General features: G+C 47.6%; 1 protein-coding gene across 1 annotated transcript; it reads right to left on the reverse strand.

The window, feature by feature from the left end:
• Nucleotides 1-762: 762 nt before the first annotated feature.
• LOC133362019 (uncharacterized) lies at nucleotides 763-19633 on the reverse strand. Its single transcript, XM_061580986.1, has 9 exons — nucleotides 19379-19633; nucleotides 15585-15883; nucleotides 14730-14821; nucleotides 14164-14276; nucleotides 4970-5088; nucleotides 4374-4506; nucleotides 2853-2946; nucleotides 935-1179; nucleotides 763-856 (listed from the first exon to the last, which is right to left on the reverse strand). Exons 2-9 carry the CDS (start codon nucleotides 15850-15852, stop codon nucleotides 763-765), a joined length of 1158 nt encoding a protein of 385 aa, XP_061436970.1. The 5' UTR covers nucleotides 15853-15883; nucleotides 19379-19633.
• Between the last annotated feature and the right edge of the window lie 910 nt (nucleotides 19634-20543).

Below are 20543 nucleotides of genomic sequence, written 5' to 3' on the forward strand. Positions count from 1 at the left end.
CAAAAAAGCACATTGCTCTGAACATGGCTATCTCCTCTGCATGGAAACAAAACGTGTTGTATATTTCAACTCCAGATGACTTAAACGGCACGTTTTATCTTTATACTTGACTTTACCGAAAAAACCAAAGAATAATTCCTGCAGTCACGAAAGCTCCAAAATTAAGAAGGAACAAAACTGATAAGTCATTCACTTCTTTCTTGGAAGAGACAAGTTCCTGCCTTGGGTAGTAAAGCCAAGATGCAGCTTTATATTTTATTGACTGCATTCTGTAAAAAAAAAAACTATGCAAGCAAGCTCAAAGGAAATTCGATTTAAAGCTTTCGTGACTGCAGGGATTCATCTTCTTGGTTCTTTCGGTAAAGTCACGTAGAATGGAAATAAAATAATAATAAATAAAAACAGACTGTCTTCTCGACAGACCTGTTCTTCACCTGAGGACGGCTGCTTGCGTTCTGGCCGAAACGTCGTTCTTTCGGTAAAGTCACGTAGAAGGAAAATAATAAAATAATAACAATAAAACATCATAAAATAATTCTCACGACGTTTCGGCCACAACGCAAGCAGCCGTCCTCAGGTGGAGAACAGGTCTGTCGACCGTGACTTTACTGAAAGAACCAAGAAGATGAATCCCTGCAGTCACGAAAGCTTTCAATCAAAAGACACCAGCTTATTTACCCCAAGGGCTTTTCATACAAAGTGCATCCCACGGCCCACACAACCTCCCACCATCATCCATCTATCGCTACCCCCCTCCTCTCCTCACTCCAGCCCCTCTTCTTCTTCGATGTCAGAGCATGAAGACAATTTTGGCATCTTGCTCCTGGGCACCTCCAGGCTGCTACTGCCTCCCCAGCTGCCAGCACGAGGAAGGCCAACGGCTTGGCGAGCGTACGCTCGCAAATTGTATTTGGCAATGCTGCTTTTGCGATACCGATTGCCGACAGAGGACAGATTCCTGCCAAAGGGCCGCAGCGCTGGGAACACTTTGGCAAGGATGCCGTCCTTGGTGTCGATGCCGTCATCGTCGTCGTCCTCGGAGCTGAGGTGGACTGTCTCTTCACTGGACGAGCGCTGCAGTGTCGTCTCGCTGGAGATCGTGGTGGACACGCCATGCTCTTCGATTCCACTCAATAGCAGTCGCTTTTTGGCTTCTGGGACTCCCAGTTCATCCAAGTCCTAAAATCCAGCGAAACACAGAAAATATGCACACACACACCAAATTTTGTTCAGCGATCCAACATTGATAATTGGTTTTTTACCCTTCTGTCTGGCAACAAAACTGACACCTTTTTACAAGCAGTCATGTTTGTATAAACCGCAATACCTGCAGTCATAAATACAAACAAAAGACATAACTCTGATAATGTATGCACTGTCCTTGAAGTTGATTGGTCCACACCCGAGACAAGTATTGCGGTCTATACAAACATGACTCCTTGTAAAAAGGTGTCAGTTTTGTTGCCAGATAGAAGGGTAAAAAAACAATTATGATATTTTTACTGGCAAATGAGGTTCCCATAGTGTACGATACAACATTCTTCAAATTTCTGACGACGTGTATTCCTCAGAGTAATTAATGTACAAAATCAGTCGGTATTACCGGTAGGAACCACCTGGTTCCACCAGCCCACAGGGGATTATTGTGTCTGTCCGTCGTGCATCCAAAAATGGGAGGGGTGGGACTGGGTGGGGAGGGGCTGGGTGGGGAGGGGCTGGGTGGGGAGGGTGGGGTGGGGCTGGGTGGGGAGGGGCTGGTCACCCCGTGGTGCCCTTATAAAACTCAACGTTTCACCTACTCACGCCGGCTTGTGCCCGCCCTCACAGTTGGCCATTGACCGAGCAACCCAACGTTCCTACCCGCTCCCTCCGCAGGAGGAATGTGTTTGTTTTGTACCCACTACTGGATCAGGACTCCTCAGCCTCCTCACTCTCGCTATGTGACGATCCATCTATCAACGACACACGAACTAATCTTCTCACAACTCGAATCTCTGTGGTGGTCATCCTCTTGGTGATGTGTGCTCTACTTTGGATGCCACTCCAACACCGTTCTTGTTTCCCAGCCACAATGCAGTCCAGTGATGTGCCCTTGCCCAAGCCCATCTACTTTTTGCAGTTGTCAATGTTTCTTATTTGCATGTTTCGGTATCCACGTGTAATGGGTTCCGGAGACACTTGTAGAGGTAACTTCTTTATTACAATACAACACTCCAACAGTCCTGATACTCTGTTACAGCGGGACGAGGGGGTACAGGGTCCTACGCTGGCTGGCTGGCGGGTCTTGACCTGCGACTGGCCCCGATCATCCAGGGAGCTGCCCTTTTATGCCTCGTGCCCAACGAGGGGTGGGGTTGTGTGTGCCCCCAGGTATCCCACAGAGCACACACAGCCCCCCCGTTGGTGGCGCCAAGGGGCTTAAGTGTCTGGGGTGCCTGGGATCCTAGCGCCTGCCGCCAAGGGGCTTAAGTGTCTGGGGTGCCTGGGATCCTAGCGCCTGCCGCCAAGGGGCTTAAGTGTCTGGGGTGCCTGGGATCCGAGCGCCTGCCGCCAAGGGGCTTAAGTGTCTGGGGTGCCTGGGATCCTAGCGCCTGCCGCCAAGGGGCTTAAGTGTCTGGGGTGCCTGGGATCCTAGCGCCTGCCGCCGAGGGCTTCTCTGCCTAGGGTCCCAGAGCCCCCTCTTGAGGCACTACAAACGCATTAACTCTTTACAAGTTTAATTCCAACCTTCCATCTTCTCCATGCTTCTTTGTGCATTTTTTATGTTGCAGAAAAACTTAAAAATAAATCCCAATCCTGTATTCGTTAAAAAAACACACGTAGTTTTCATGGAAGCGTCCGTAGGAACTTGCCTGCAGAGTAACGTCCATCAGCTGTTGGACACTCGACAATCCACGCGAAGTGAAATTCTCCAAAAACTCCAAGCAGTCTATTTGTTTCAGGAAGCTTGATACACAAAAAAACAACAACACACGAGGCTCCAAAATGTTAATACCAAATACAAGAAGCACGAAAAGTACTTTGTACGGCTGAATTACATTAAGTTGCACATTTTTACTCCGTCAACATTGCGATTAGAAATAACATGTGAAGCAACACTTACATTGCTTGTACTGTATATCCCTATGGAAAATAATGACTTTTTTATTGGAAATCCAAGTGCAAAAATCAGCCCAAACTGCATTACGAACTTTGCTTTTCGATTTAAAGCTTTCGTGACTGCAGGGATTCATCTTCTTGGTTCTATCGGTAAAGTCACGTAGAAGGGAAGTAATAAAATAATAAAAATAAAATAATAAAAATAAAACATAATTAAATAATTCTCACGACGTTACGGCTGCTTGCGTTGTGGCTGAAACGTCGTGAGAATTATTTTATCATGTATATTATATTATTTTATTATGTTTTATTATTTTATTACTTCCCTTCTACGTGACTTTACCGAAAGAACCAAGAAGATGAACTTTGCTTTGTTTTAATTCACCCACCGACTTAAGTATTGTAGTCGAGTATACACAGATAAAACTAAACACTTGAAGAACCCAGACTCGTATATAATAAAGGAGTGTTATAAACAACGCAAGTCAACTAAAAATATCTAATGCAGTGTAGAGTGCTCATCAGAATATCCGAGGCCAATACCAACCCACCTACCCAGTGACTAGGGAAGATGTTGCAGCATAGAATACGTCAAGGATAAGCGATTTTAATAAAGCAGTTATACATCATGAAATAGAATGGAGTGTGCAGACGCAACAGTAGAAAAGGTTTAGTAGTACAGTGCATATTATTATCATTATCAGAGTTGCTTCTTTTTATTAGCATTTTTGACTACTTGTGTTGTGGTTATTGCAAACATGATGCCTTGTATAAAGGTGTCAGTTTTGTACCAGTTTAAAAGGGTAAAAACCTACTACTATATTTTGCCACTGGTAAAGGAGATGTCTCAAGGTGTATGATGCCTTGTGTAAAGGTGTCAGTTTTGTACCAGTTTAAAAGGGTAAAAACCTACTACTATATTTTTCCACTGCTAAAAGAGATGTCTCATAGAGTAGAAAAGGTTATTTCAGCAAAGAATCCCTTTCATTTATTTGTAATTTTTTTCAGAGCGTGAATGATGACGATCTTCTTGGTTCTTTCGGTAAAGTCACGTAGAAGGAAAGCAACATTATTATATTATTTTATTATTTTATTATGTTTTATTTTTATTATTTTATTATGTTTTATTTTTATTATTCTATTACTTCCCTTCTACGTGGTGACTTTACCGAAAGAACCAAGAAGATGAATCCCTGCAGTCACAAAAGCTTTAAATCGAAAAATGATGACGATGTTTAAAGGTGGCGACGATGATGCACCTAAAGGGCACTTACTTGTAAAGAGCGTTGCCAGGCTTGCCGCTGTCCGGCAGGGTTCCAAGCCGGGCCGGTGGGTTGTCTCCGTCCGGTGGCCGTGGGGGACCATTGGATCCACTCGCTTCACCCGTCACAACATTCTGTGCAACGCCTGCAACCAGTGGATGAGCATTCGCAATAAAACCATTTACACCTCAACACATATACGAGTAATATTGAATTCATCCTCTTGGCTCTTTCGGTAAAGTCATCACGTAGAAGGGAAGTAATAAAATAATAAAACTTCATAAAATAATTCTCACGACGTTTCGGCCACAACGCAAGCAGCCGTCTTCAGGTGGAGAACAGGTGTGTCGGAAAGACAGCGTCTGACAGACCTGTTCTTCACCTGAGGACGGCTGCTTGCGTTGTGGCCGAAACGTCGTGAGAATTGTATTTTATCGTGTTTTATTTTTATTATTTTACTACTTCCCTTCTACGTGACGACTTTACCGAAAGAACCAAGAAGACTGCGTATCACTTTGTGGCAAATTGTGTCACGTCTTTCAATTCTACCGCATGCCACGTTCCCTGCAGAGAAATGTGCTGCGCCGAGAAGGGAGAGCTTGCGTCACCTGATGAGGAACCTTCGCCGGCACTGGAGGATCCCTGGCTGCCGGCCAAGACTTCCTGTGAACACTCGCTTCCGTGTCGGCTGAGGTTGAACGGCCTGCCACGCAATTCCGTCACGTATCTGGGAGGGAGAAAAAACCCAAAAAATTAACCCGTAAAAACTAAGTTTTTCACTATAAATCCTTTATATGCGTTGCATCGGTTTTATTTTATTATTCATTCTAGATTTGAAGCTTTCGTAACTGCAAGGATTCATATTCTTAGGTTTTTTCGGTAAAGTCACGTAGGTAAAAAATTAAAATTAATAAAAGTAAAATAAAATAAAAACGAAGTTTTCACTATAAATCCTTTATATGCGTGGCATCGGTTTTTTTTTCTTATTCATTTCTGTTTTTCTTGAGTAAGAGTTTCATTTTTATCACATTGGTATTTTAAATTAAATATAAGGAAAGTCGTATATAAGGATTATAAAGTTTTCAGTTTTTGTATGATTGTTTATATTGTACATTTTTGTTGTTTTCTTGAATAATTTTCTGTGTTTAGGAAAAATATATGATTGTGTTAGTGAAACATTTTTTTTTCCTAAAAAGTGGAAAATTTAGGAAAAATTTTTCCACAAAAATTAATTGTCACGCACAACGAGTCTGTGTGCAAAATGTCAGCTCGATTGGATCACGAGAAGTGGGTTAAAAAACGACCAAAAGATTTCCACGGTCCTAAGCGCGCAAGCAAGTGAACTTAATATAAAGGATTTTAAAAACCCAAAAAAATAGTGGTTGATGCACATGACAACTGCATCTTTTCTCATTGCACAACCTGATGTCAATGAACTACTGCTTAGTATTCATAACCAACATGGGAGTTATTTACATTACATAGACACTGAATATTGATATATTGCATAATTTTTGAATATGGAAATCTTTTTTTAGATATTTTCCATTTGGATCATAAGATGGACATGTGCTTAAAGTTAAAATATGAAGATATAATCCACATTCCAATGAGTTAAACTCTGATAATGCCCCACATGCTTATCACAACATCAACTGCAATGCATCTGATCTCATAAGCTAGGTTGGGTTCAGCGTGGGTGACCATCCTATATACATTTGTAATAAAAGGACTCGAACACTTCTCTCTGTCTTCGTGTCTTTATTCAGGTTCACGTCTTTACCCACACGGCACTCTGTTATAACTCCTGTATTTGTAGCCCCCGGCTATTCACTGCTATTATAGCTTCCTCTCCCCTCTGACTCTCTGCTTCATCTACTGTAACCTCCTCCCTGCAGACTCGCTGCTACCCCTATGCAGACTCCCGCTGCTACCCCTATGTGCAGACCCTCTGGCTGTCACTGTATGCAGACCCGCTGCCCACCCTCTCTGTGCAGCCCCGCTGCTGACTGCAGCCTCCTCGCTGCTTCGGGTCGGTCACCGCTGGCCAACGGTGCCGATCCTCGCTCCCCCCGTGTTCGTGGCGATCTCGCCACACCCCGCTTCGCCCTTCGTGGCCTTCCTCTGTTCCTGGTTCCCCGTCACTCCCCTTGCTCTTCCGGTTCCCCTCCTTCTATACTCAACCCCTCTGCCCCCCACGTGACCTAACTCCTCCCCCCCTGACGGCGCCTCAGAAGGGCCGTTTACAACCGCATTACATCACCCTCCCCCCTAAAGAAAATCCAGCCGACCTCGGCTGAATTGCAACCTGAAAAGCAATGCGGGTGTAAAGGGCCAACACGCAAAAGGACACGAAGCATTGAAGAACATTATAACAATAACACAACACAACACAATCTAACGAAACGTGAGGGATTTCGAGCGAGTACGGGTAGCCGGGCCGTCCCGGACGGTCGGCGGCCCACCCGCCGAGCGGGAACGTGGAAGGGTTTTAGGGGCGACGGGCGCAAGTTCTTCCGTCGCCATTGGAGGCCCGCCACTGTCCCGCTCGCGTCCAGAAACATCCCGTACTCGCGTCCGCGGAGGGATAGGAAGAGCTGCAGGTCCCGTGGGTTCTGCGGCTCCGGTCGGCGTCCCACAAGCGGAAGGTCCTCCTCCCTGCGCTGTCACGGCCGGATTGTCTGTGAAGGGTACGACAGGCGCTCTCGCAAGGTCAGCAGACACAGGCAAGGGCGAGTCGGCAGCAACAGACCCCGGCAAGGCAACTTCGGGAGATGACGCATCCGGCCGTGGGGCAATGTATGGCTTCAACCGGGACGTGTGCACGAACCAACGCCGTGCACCAACCTGAACACGCGCCGACTGTGGGTTGGGAACCTCAATGAGGCGGACCGGACCCTGCCAAGGTCGATGTAATTTAGGAGATGTACCTGGCCGCACCTGTGGGCAATGAAGCCAGGCCAGGTCCCCCTTTTTCCAGGGACACTCCCCCTTTGAACGTCGGGCACACCGCTCATTCCTGGCCTGAGCCTTGGCAGTAGCCATGCGGGCATTTTCCCTCGCCTCAGCGACACGCCGAACGTTGTCCTTAATATACTCAGGAAGAGGCTTAACAGGCCCCCTCGCACCGGTTCCCAACTGGTCATGAATCGGCGGCACGTTCTCACGGCCGTACATAAGGAAAAACGGCGAGTATCCAGTAGCCGCGTGCGGCGTCATGCGATACGCCGAAAGCACCCCAGGGATATGCAAATCCCAATCAGATTGGTTTTCCCCGACTGTATGGCACAGCATGGCGGACAGAGTCCGATTCAACCGTTCCACCATACCATCCGTTTGCGGGTGGTAGGGGGACGTCCGTATCTTTTTAGTTCCAAGAGCCGCACACACCTCCCCCAACAATTTAGACGAAAAGTTACGTCCCTGATCCGTAAGGAGCCTCTCCGGAGCCCCTTTGTCCATTACATACCCAAATAGAAAGGCGTCAGTGATAGACGCCGCTGACTGGTCAGGCAAGGGCCAGGCCATCGGCCAGCGAGAGAGGTACTCCACCCCCACCAGTAAATACTTATTCCCTTTAGCTGATGGCGGAAAGGGTCCCAAAATATCTAACGCCACCAGCTCATTAACTCGAGATACTTTAATCGATTGTATCGGCGGAACATATGGATGTTTAGGCGGCTTACGGCGGGCACAATCGGGACACGCGCGAACGTGACCGACGACATCCGTCGTCATGCCGTGCCAATAATAGTCTCGTTGCAGCGTCAATAGGGTTTTCTGCACCCCCAGGTGTAAAAGTGTGTCACAGTGCAAAGATCTAATCAGCTCATAGCGCAATGACGCGGGCACAACGAGACGCCAGTGTTCCTGTATCCCTTCCCTCCACATCAGTAACCCATCTCGGAGAGCAGTTTCCGAATTACCACCCGCACCGACTTCCTTACCCGCCCTCTCCGTTCGTTTCCGTAACGACACCAAAGAATCGTCCAACATTTGCTCCCGAATCCACACAGACCTTGGAAGACGCAAAATCCCGTCAGCCGGTCCCCCTTCAACCGGTCCCGGTGTAAGCGGAGGTTCGAGAACATCCACTGCCCGCGCGACAGGCTGAGGGGAGGGCTGAGCCGGTCCACACCTATGCGTCCCCGACGCACACGCACAAGGGGATTGTTGCGGCAACCTGGACAGTGCGTCCGCGTTAGCGTGACGCACACCCTTCCGATGGTGAATTTGGAAGGAGAATTCTTGCAACGTGTCCAGCCATCTCGCCAATTGTCCGGATGGCTGGTCCATCTTAAGAGCGTACTGCAAGGCCGCATGGTCCGTTCGGACAATAAACGACCGACCGTACAGATACGGTCGAAATTGGCGGAGAAAATACACAATAGCCAAAAGTTCCCTGCGAGTGACGCAGTAACGAGTTTCCGCGGGAGACAAAACCCGACTCCCGTACGCCACCACACGCTCAACACCACCTTTTGACTGGGACAACACCGCCCCAATCCCGGTGTCACTCGCATCAGTATCCAGAATGAAGGGATGTTCAAAGTCCGGATAATCCAACGTCGGCGCAGTAGCCAGTAGATCGCGCAGGCTCCGAAACGCCGCCTCCTCCGGCGGTCCCCACACAAATTTGTGCCCCTTCCCAGTAAGGAGATGCAAAGGCCTGGCGATAGTAGCGAAATTCGGAACAAACCTCCGGTAATACGAGGCGAACCCCAAAAACCGACGCACATCACCCACCGTGGCGGGGGTTGCCCAATCCCGGACACACGCAGTTTTCTCTGGATCCGTGGCCACCCCGTCCGCACTAACAATATGTCCCAAGTATCGAACGGAACGTTGCAGTAGATGACATTTCTTAGGCTTGAATTTCAAATTAGCAGAACGCATTCTGGCAAAAACGGCCTCCAACCGCAATAAATGCTCATCAAATGTGCGGCTGAAGACAATAATATCATCTAAATAAATGAGACATGTCTCCCACTGCAACCCCGTCAATACCAACTCCATCAATCTCTGAAAGGTGGCAGGGGCTGCATTCAACCCCATCGGCAGACAGTTAAATTGGAACAACCCCTGCGGCGTACGGAACGCTGTCTTTTCCCGCGAGGGCTCGTCAAGGGGAAGCTGCCAGAAGCCCGAAGAGAGATCTAGCGTTGAAAAAAACTTAGCCCCTGACAAGGCGTCGAGAGAATCGTCCATACGCGGCAGGGGATACGCATCTGCCACCGACACTTTATTCAACTTCCGAAAATCCACACAAAATCGTAATTTACCATCTTTCTTTTTAACCAACACGACAGGCGCGCCCCACGGGCTATTAGACGGAGATATAATATCCGCTTTCAACATGTCTTCCACTGCCCCTCGCACGTGCTCACGCTCAGCCGGACTCATCCGACGCGAGTTCAAGCGGATAGGGGCCGCGTCCCCCGTTTCGATGTGATGAGAGAGCAGCGAGGTGCGTCCCAAGTCCAAATCGTCCGAGCTAAACACATCGGAATAGCTCGCTAATAATTTATGAATCGCACAACGCTGCTCAGCGGAAAGGGCCGAATTTTCCGCACATAGTTCGGCGATCCAACGATCGTCCACCCCTCCGTCGTGTGAAACACCACCCACCAGCCCCCCGTCCGGAATGTCACTCTGAGCCGTAAACGCCGTAGTGGCGTGTGCCACAACGGTACCAGCCGGCACACACACGCTTTCAGAACTCGCATTTAACACCTGCAAAAACGGGCGTTGATCCGGACGGACAATGGTTTGCGCCCCCACCAGTGCCAATCCGCCCGTAACAGCGGCGGACGGCGACAGCAAAATTCCACAAGCACCCTGCCGACCCGGAACCGGCTTCCGGTATCGTAGGGGAATGAGCATCTGCGAGCCAGGTGGAATATCAACTGAAACTTCCGATAACGCCTGCACCTGGGCAACCGGAGCCGGTCGCCCCCAGGTGGACTGTAAAAACGCCAATTTGCGGCCCCCTGGTAGTTCAATGCAATTTTCATTGATTCTAATTAGAATGGGCATCTTAGCCAAAAAATCCGTGCCCAACAAGCAAGGGACCGCCAGGGACCTCGAAATTAACACAACGCCCGAGGCCGAGACCCCCCCGATAGAAATATTAGCGTCCACCTGTCCCACGATGCCCATACTACCCCCGTTCGCAGCGATGCAGGAAGCGTAAGCCGGCCTCACGGCCCCCGGTGGGATGTTCAAAAGATGGAATATGACATCCGAAATAATGGTCGCGGACGCCCCGGAATCCACCAAAATACGCACGTCCACCCCTTGGATCGACCCCGGTACAGTGGACGAACCTGTAGCGGCCGCGACAACCCGACGAGCCAACTTACGCCACTGCGTTATCGAGCGACAAGGCGCAGATACTGGCCTCCCATATTTTAGAACATCCGCGTCGCACAACAACGGCGATGAGTGAGGTGTCAGGCCTTGCCGGGTGTCTGGTGCGCACCGACTTGCCTGTGCCGGAGGGTCTTTCTTTGGGACGTCCGCGATCGAGGCCTCCTGCTGGGGCGGCCCCGGAACCCGGGCCCAGCAGTCCCTGGCATAGTGGCCCCGACGGCCGCAGCGGAAACAGTCGACGTCGGGTCGGCGCGCAGCAGGCACCCCGTCCCGACGTGGCCGCGCCGGCGGCGGAGCCCGCAGCCCCGGCCCGCTTCGAGCCGGCCACGGAGTGGAGGCGGCCGACAGCTCCTTTGGGCCGGTCGCATCCGGCACGTACACGGCCTTTGTAGGGTCCCACCCTACGGCCCCCCCCATCGACGACAGGACCGCCCGTCCACGCCGTGACTTGTTTCCAGCGGCGGAGATTGAACTGGGCGTCCAAACACTTGGCCGCGGTCCGGGACGTGAGTTTCTCGTGACCGCACGCCGGCATAGGAATGCCCAGATCCCGGGATAACTCCAACATCTTCCCCAAGATGAGAGGTTCCAGCAGGTCAGGCTCCGTCTCCGGGTAAGCGGCCATCGCGAGTTCCAGCACGGCGCCCCTGTACGCTACAGGCGACTCCTCCGGTGCGCGTTGCCGCTGCACGAAGCGGCGATGGGCGTCATCCGGTGGCTCGTACGCGTCCGCCATTTCGTCGAACACTCCACGCAATGTTTTCTTCTTCGCACCTTTTATAGAGCGAAAAAAACGAACAGACTCATCGTCAAGGAGAGTCGGAAGCACCTCCAGCGCCTCGGCGTCCGTCCACCTTGCCGTTCGTACCGCCGCCAAAAATCGACAAGCGAACGCACTCCAATCGCCCCCGATGGAGAACTCCTTAACAGTTGTAAGGTGACGACTGCGGCTCCTTGGCCTGCTTCCGTCCGTCACCGACTCTTCCGGCGGCAAGTTCAGCAAGGCGTCGCAACGCGGTGTCGCCAAGATGGCGGACGATCCTCGTGGCGGCCCCAAAATGGCGGCTTCCCGCCTTCCGTGGTGCGCCACGCCCAAGATGGCGTCTTCACGCCGCGTGGCCGATGGCGGCGCCATCGAAGACGACCCGGGCTCCTGCCGATCACCACCATCACCTTCCAACGCCGCCCTTGGCGTGACAAGGTCACACAACTCCGTGATGACGGTTTTTAGGGTCGCCAGTTGCTCCGCCATCCGGGTCCATCTTAAATCTTCGTCCTTCAACGCAGATGGGTCGGACGCAGCGGCAACCTCCTCCACACCCGGGCCCTCACGGATCTCTCCCTCCGCCGAAGTGAAGCCGACCTCAGGAGGAAGATCGTCGTCGTCCGATGATGAAGCCGACGCCGGAGATGGGATATTCTTCTTCCTCAGTTGTTTCGCCATGCCGTTTCACTTCTGACTCCAGTGTAATAAAAGGACTCGAACACTTCTCTCTGTCTTCGTGTCTTTATTCAGGTTCACGTCTTTACCCACACGGCACTCTGTTATAACTCCTGTATTTGTAGCCCCCGGCTATTCACTGCTATTATAGCTTCCTCTCCCCTCTGACTCTCTGCTTCATCTACTGTAACCTCCTCCCTGCAGACTCGCTGCTACCCCTATGCAGACTCCCGCTGCTACCCCTATGTGCAGACCCTCTGGCTGTCACTGTATGCAGACCCGCTGCCCACCCTCTCTGTGCAGCCCCGCTGCTGACTGCAGCCTCCTCGCTGCTTCGGGTCGGTCACCGCTGGCCAACGGTGCCGATCCTCGCTCCCCCCGTGTTCGTGGCGATCTCGCCACACCCCGCTTCGCCCTTCGTGGCCTTCCTCTGTTCCTGGTTCCCCGTCACTCCCCTTGCTCTTCCGGTTCCCCTCCTTCTATACTCAACCCCTCTGCCCCCCACGTGACCTAACTCCTCCCCCCCTGACGGCGCCTCAGAAGGGCCGTTTACAACCGCATTACACATTGCCCACAGCGAGCCATGCACAAATCTCCACGTATGTTGATGCTTCACACCTTTACCAACTCACACATACCAGTCGGGAATTATACAGAAAGTTCAGTGTCCATGCATCTGTCATGCTCAGCATCTCCCATATAGTATGTCAGAGGAAAATATTAATAAAATACAAAAATGTGATCTTGCAAAGCATTGCCTTTCCAACATTTCGAATCCAAAATAAAAAAATTAACCCGTAAAAACAAAGTTTTTCACTATAAATCCTTTATATGCGTGGCATCGGTTTTATTTTATTATTCATTTCTGTTTTTCTTGAGTAAGAGTTTTATTTTTATCACATTGGTATTTTAAATTAAATATGACAAAAATGTTTTCCTAAAAAGTGGAAAATTTAGGAAATTTTTTTTCACGAAAATAAATTGTCACGCACAACGAGTCTGCGTGCAAAATGTCAGCTCGATTGGATCACGGGAAGTGGGTTAAAAAACGACCGAAAGATTTGCACGGTCGTAAGCGCGCAAGCAAGCGAACTTAATATAAAGGATTTAAAAAGCAACACTTTGGTGCATCCAACAGGAAGCCGTTTGTCAATCACGTCAATTGGAACAAACTTCGCAACTGCATTGCTCTAACCGGATGGCAATGACTGCTTGAAAGTAGGTGAGCAAGTGTCACTGTGAAACCAATAGTACCTTCAAATTCAGATTTGTATGTAACATGTCAGATTTGTATGTAACATTATGTAGTTGTGCAGTGTATAATGGAGTAGCAGCTGGAAAATCAAGACAGATTTGCATCAGCATGAACATGAATTGAATAATGGCTGTTTGAAAGTCGAACAGTCAACAGGCAAACAAATAACAGCTTCAAATTAAAATTTCGGTGCAGGATGTCAAATTTAATAAAGCGTTGTCAAATGTATTTCGTTGCAATAATACAAAACATTCTCTGTGAATGATTTAAAATTAAAACGATTCTTCCAGGAGAAAACATTATTCACTAATAATTTGCATATCAAGAGGAATTTAGCATATTTATGGCAAATGCAGGTATGTGATTAGTACTACTCATGCCCGTGCATTATGCAGGATTAGCAGCATCAAAGGGAGGGGATATGGAAATATGCTAAATTCCTCTTGATATGCAAATTATTTTGTCAAGGCTCCCCCTTTCCCCCCCCTTCCAACCCAGCTTATATACATGCTCCAAGCACGTGTGCTGTTTCATTCAGACGCTGTCTTTCCGACAGACCTGGTTTTCACCTGAGGACGGCTGCTTGCGTTGTGGCCGAAACGTCGTGAGAATTATTTTATTATTTTTCTTTTTATCATTTTATTACTTCCCTTCTGTTGCTACCATTTAATTACAGCAGCAATCGGGAACTTGTCTCGCACGAGCAGCGATGTGTCTATTTCGTGTTCACGTACCGTTGTTGCTGCAGGTTGCGCAACACACTGACAACATCCTTGGGCAGCATTCGGACCAGCTCCAGGCTTTCCTTGATTTTTTTTAATATTTCAAAATGTTCTCTCCCGTGCACCTACATACATACAGACCGCAGAGCAAATTCTTTAAAACATCAAATGCTTATTGTGAATTCTAGATTTGAAGCTTTCGTGACTGCAAGGTTTCATATTCTTATGGTTTTTTCGGTAAAGTCACGTAGGTAAAAAATTAAAATTAATAAAAGTAAAATAAAATAAAAATAAAAATCACGACGTTTCGATTGCAACACAAGCAATCATCATCAGGTATAAATGAAATAGCAACAAAAAATTCTAACCAGAAAAACTATAGACAGACATATGAGCAGACAGATATCACCAAGATACATAGAGAGAGAGTGACACAGGTACAGAGAGGGAGATCGTCTCTGTGGAGTGGCCTTAAATAGACAGAGGGGGCGGTGGCAGAGAGAGGGAGGGGTTAGAGACAAAATTAACATGTCAATGAGTGCGGAAAACGAGGAATTTAAACGAAAGCAGGTAACTACCAGGAGGTGAAATATGTCTTCTTGGTCGGATGGCCAATTGCTGCCACAGTTGCTTGAAGTCATCAGCATGTCGTGCACCACTTTCACGCAGCCTGAGGATTTGGTTAAGTGGCAAAAAGCGGACAGGTAAGGCGAGTACACGCAGGGACAATTTCTTTCAGAATAATACATTGAAATGATGTCATCATGGGACCTCCTTTGCCAGTAGCAAAATATAGACTAATAGGGTTGTTCCCCTTTTTTTTTCTGGCAACAAAACTGACACCTTTTGCAAGGAATCATGCTTACATTAACCACAATACTTGCAGTCAAATGCAAACAAAAAACACAACTCTGATAATTTATGCATTGTCTTTGAAACTGATTGGTCCACACCAGAGACAGCTTTCTTTAGAGCCTAGTCTCATATGGTGTTCGACCAGATGACGCCAAAAGGCGTCATCATGGGACCTCCTTTGCCAGTACCAAAATATACTCATAGGGGTTTTCACCTTTTTTCTGGCAACAAAACTGACACCTTTTGCAAGGAATCATACTTACATTAACCACAATACTTGCAGTCAAATGGTCGAACACCATATGAGACGAGGCTCTAAAGAAAGATGTCTCTGGTGTGGACCAATCAGTTTCAAAGACAATGCATACATTATCAGAGTTGTGTTTATTGTTTGCATTTGACTGCAAGTATTGTGGTTAATGTAAGTATGATTCCTTGCAAAAGGTGTCAGTTTTGTTGCCAGAAAAAAGGGGAAAACCCCTATTAGTGAAATTATATAATTTACAAAAACCTCAAATGTGTCTTAATAGCTAGACAGCAGCATGCGTGTGTGAACAAGGGGCAGTCAAAGTGATCACCTTGGGAGTTCGTATCAGAAGCCGCCTCTCCACTCGCTCGCTGACTGCTGCCAGAAGACACCTTAGGCACTTGTGGGGTGTGCTCAACTGGCTGAGCCTGTGGAGACTGACAAGTCTGGGTTGCTGCCTCTGCCAAGGCAGGAGGATACTGTCGCACAGACTGAGCTGCATTCTGCCTGGTGCGTGAAGGAGCCTTCCGATTGTTTGGAGACTGCTGCTGCTGCTGTTGCAGCTCCTCATCGTCCTGATGCATGCACCGCTCGTCCATTTGGTATCTTCGAGATTTGAAGCTTTCACGACTGCAAGGAATCATACTCTTAGTTTTTTCGGTAAAGTCACGTAGGTAAAAAATGAAATTTAAATAAAATAAAAATCACGACGTTTCAGAAGCAACACAAGCTTCCGTCTTCAGGTGATACAGATATTTTGCTGTGACAGTTTCACCAGAAGACGGAAGCTTGTGTTGCTTCCGAAACGTCGTGATTTTTATTATTTTATTTTTATTATTTTTATTTCATTCTTCACCTACATTTTTACATCTCTCCCCGGCGAAGCACACACTCGGGTTTCGCAGCAGAATCGGCCCAGTACCTGGCCACTAAAACAAATGGCCAGAAAACAAATGCATTAAAACAAATTTTTTTATGTGCAGCCATTATAAGGCATGTCTTTACTTAACCAGCCAAAAGAGAATTTCAAGAAATTACAGGAAAAGATAAAATAGTTTAAAAACATTACAATGTCTCTTCAACCACGACTATAGAGACATGGTAATCGCAATAATTGTACACTTAGACAGTTTCAATGTTCAGCCCTATAAAACTGGCAGCAGACATTGTATGTAGCTAGGGTTCTCAAGTTTCGTACATAACAGGATGAATTCCACACCCTCGAAATGGCATTGCTGTTGCATTAGCATCTGTGCCACCCATTCACTAGACCAGGGGTCGGCAACCTACGGCTCCGGAGCCGCATGCGGCTCTTTACGGGCTGCTTCTTGACGATGAGTACGTATGTACAGTATGTACTCAGATGCATTGCGGCTCTTGAAATACTGAATTTTGTACCGAATTGGAAAGAAATGGCTCTTCTTGTTATTTTGGTTGCCGACCCCTGCACTAGACTGACCAATGGCATTGTAGCGAGGTAAAATACAACTCTCACAGCAACTGTCATCATCAGAGCCATTGGCGATCCGATTAAAATTCTCACGGCGTTTCGACTGCAACACAAGCAATCATCATCAGGTGTGAAATCCACAGCAAGAAAATTTGAAAAAAATTAACCCGTAAAAACAAAGTTTTTCACTCTAAATCCTTTATATGCGTGGCATCGGTTTTATTTTATTATTCATTTCTGTTTTTCTTGAGTAAGAGTTTCATTTTTATCACATTGGTATTTTAAATGAAATATGAAAAAAAAATTCCTAAAAAGTTGAAAATTTTGGAAAAAATTTTTCACGAAAATAAATTGTCACGCACAACGAGTCTGTGTGCAAAATGTCAGCTCGATTGGATCACGGGAAGTGGGTTAAAAAACGACCGAAAGATTTGCACGGTCCTAAGCGCGCAAGCAAGCAAGTGAACTTAATATAAAGGATTTAAAAATGAAACTCTCACAGCAAGTGTCATCATCATCAGAGCCATTAGCGATCCGATTAAATTTTCCAAAACAAGTCGTTGATTACAAGGGTAGTTATTCGGGCGAAACAGCGATTTGATAACCTGTACGATACTTTCGCAAAATATAAAGATTACAGAATAACGTTATTCTAAAACAATATATATTAAAAAACACTCCCTTGGGGGAAACTGTGTGTGGATCCCAAGACTTTGCCCAACAGTTGGCCGACAGAGTTGTAAACGGATAAATAAACGACCCCGTAAGAGAAACCAAATACTGTGATAACATTTAATGTTACATTTTTTTCCCACACAAATTAGTGCACAAGAACCTGAAACTTTCAGAGCAGGTTCAAGGCCGTTCGCACAGCCCAGCTGGAACATTAGCTTTGGGATTAAATGGAAGTTCCAAAGTTAATTAGCTTCCGGTGTGGCGAGCCTAATTAACCTATCACAAACATCCAATTAATTAATCAATCAAGCGCTCGTGATTTCCTCGGCTACCCAGTGAATGCTTGTCTTGTTAATTAATTTATAAAACCGCACGTGTATTTAGTTTCTGTATCTCCAATCTGCTCACGTGACACCAGTTATAACGAGGGTGCAAATTTTATGTTTAAAAATTTAACCCGTAAAAACAAAGTTTTTCACTATAAATCCTTTATATGCGTGGCATCGGTTTTATTTTAGTATTCATTTCTGTTTTTCTTGAGTAAGAGTTTCATTTTTATCACATTGGTATTTTAAATTAAATAAAAAAAATCCCTAAAAAGTGTAAAATTTTGGGAAAAAAATTTCACGAAAATAAATTGTCACGCACAACGAGTCTGTGTGCAAAATGTCAGCTCGATTAGATCACGGGAAGTGGGTTAAAAAACGACCGAAAGATTTGCACGGTCGTAAGCAAGCAAGTGAACTTAATATAAAGGATTTAAAAAGCAATCACAGGTAACGTTACTCAGAGTTAAATGAGCAAAAGGCAAACATCTATGAATCATCGTGGCCAGTCGAGCTTGCCACTCACTCTTAGCTAAATAAATGACAATCTCCAACGATATTAAGAGGTTCATCTTCTTGGTTCTTTCGGTAAAGTCACGTAGAAGGGAAGTAATAAAATAATAGAAATAAAACATAAAAATATATTATTTTATTATGTTTTATTTTATTACTTCCCTTCTACGTGACTTTACCGAAAGAACCAAGAAGATGAATCCCTGCAGTCACGAAAGCTTTAAATCGAGATATTAAGAGGTCTTTAACATTCCTATTCAATCTAGGATTGTCTTGATAATTGTTTTGTACCCTTCTATCTGGCAACAAAACTGACACCTTTTTACAAGGAGTCATGTTTGCATAGACCACAATACCTGCGGTCGTAATACAAACAAAAAACACAACTCTGATAATGTATGTGCACTGTCCTTAAATTAAACACAATTGCATTTTAAAAAATTCAAATAAAGCCCGAGTCAACTCACGTCACACACGCAATTTGTAATTGAATGAGACGTTGCTTCATTAATGGCCTCAGGTCAACCCTCAGGCTAATTACAGCTGACCTAATTAACGACGTCTTAATTGGCCCGCTACTAATTAACAGCTGACCTAATTAACGACTCAATTGGCGGGATTATTTCAACGAGAGATAATTAAATATCGTAGTGAACGCGTGAACTTAACAAGCACGGGTTGATCATCATCATCATCATTATTATTCTCATTTTATTTGTCGAGATTTTTTGTTTACTAATCTTGGAGCTCACTCACAACTCACCCTCACCACTCACTCTCCCCACCCACCCTCACCACTCACCCTCACCCCTCACCACTCTCTCACCACTCACCCTCACCACCCACCACTCACCTCACCACTCACCTCACCCCTCACCCCTCACCACTCTCTCACCACGTCACCCTCACCACTCACCCTCACCACTCACCCCTCACCACTCACTCTCACCCACTAACCACTCTCTCACCACTAACCCTCACCACTCACCCTCACCACTCACCCTCACCAATCACGTACCATCAGCGTCACCACTCACCCTCACCAATCACGCTCACCAATCACTCACCCTCACCACTCCAATCGTCGCAGATGCACTTATTCCTTTAAAAGAGGAGTGGTGCTGGTGGTGGAGGGAGGTAGGGGAGGGACCACCCACTAACCTTCAGATACTTTTTCTCGCAAATCCACGGCTGCGGGGCTCGCAATGCTCACAACAGGTCGCTGCTGTCGGCAGGCAACGCAGCAGCAGCAGCAGCAGCTGTAGCAGCAGCAGCTGTAGCAGCAGCAGCTGTAGCAGCAGCAGCTGTAGCAGCAGCAGCTGTAGCAGCAGCAGCTGTAGCAGCAGCAGTAGCAGCAGCAGCAGCTGTATCTGTAGCAACAGCAGCAGCTGTAGCAGCAGCTGAGATGAACGATGAAAGAGCCGCAGCAGCAGCAGCCAATCACGCGTCTCGGCCTCGACTTGTGTAGCCCCTCCCCCTCTCGAGTCACATGACGTCATCCGTCCCTACGCGGACGCGCTCATTGGCTACAGGATGCGCGTGCGTGACGTCATCACCCAGTGAGGAGTTCGCCGATTGGCTTACGTGGCAATGGAGGGGTAGGGGGGGGATTTTGTTGTGTGGTGACGTCACCCCCACAGCAGACCAATCGGAAGAGCGGAAAATTCTCGAGGGGGCGTGGCCCCCTCGGAGGAGGACCAATGAGACGCGCGTATCGATTTTCTCTGCACGTGACTTCGGGTCAGAGGTCACGTGGTGTGAATGGCGACGTGGAAACTCTCCACACGTGACCTCCTCTTCCTGCACCTCGCCACGTGCAGCCACGGTGAGTGGTGGTGCAGTGGTTAGCGCACTGTGTGTGTGTGTGGGGAGTGGTGGTGCAGTGGTTAGCGCACTGTGTGTGTGTGTGGGTGTGGTGTGCAGTGGTTAGCGCACTGTGTGTGTGTGGGGAGTGGTGGTGCAGTGGTTAGCGCACTGTGTGTGTGGGAGTGGTGTGCAGTGGTTAGCGCACTGTGTGTGTGGGGAGTGGTGGTGCACTGGTTAGCGCACTGTGTGTGAGTGAGTGGTGGTGCAGTGGTTAGCGCACTGTGTGTGTGTGGGGGGAGTGGTGGTGCAGTGGTTAGCGCACTGTGTGAGTGGTGGTGCAGTGGTTAGCGCACTGTGTGTGAGTGTTGTTTTCCCATCTGCCCAGTTGCGCCGTATCTACTGAATGTGCGTTTGGAGTCTCAAGACCTCCTGGCGACGCTTTGCTGGGACCCCGTTGAAGTGGCTCCTGTGGGGGGTGGAGGAGAGAGACCCCCACCTGTTGACCCTTCAAGCATCAACT

The sequence above is a fragment of the Lethenteron reissneri genome, unplaced genomic scaffold, assembly GCF_015708825.2.
Source record: "Lethenteron reissneri isolate LAM-NWPU_2019-01 unplaced genomic scaffold, ASM1570882v1 scaffold_1330, whole genome shotgun sequence".
Taxonomy (NCBI): domain Eukaryota; kingdom Metazoa; phylum Chordata; class Hyperoartia; order Petromyzontiformes; family Petromyzontidae; genus Lethenteron; species Lethenteron reissneri.

Bases quoted from the DNA above. Each gene is read 5' to 3' on its own strand.
- LOC133362019 (XM_061580986.1), bottom strand. From the start codon at position 15,852: ATGGACGAGCGGTGCATGCATCAGGACGATGAGGAGCTGCAACAGCAG. The intron at 14,822-15,584 runs GTGATCACTTTG...CCAAATCCTCAG, and splicing joins TTCTGATACGAACTCCCAAG to GCTGCGTGAAAGTGGTGCAC. The intron at 4,507-4,969 runs GTGACGCAAGCT...CACTGGTTGCAG, and splicing joins CGGCGAAGGTTCCTCATCAG to GCGTTGCACAGAATGTTGTG.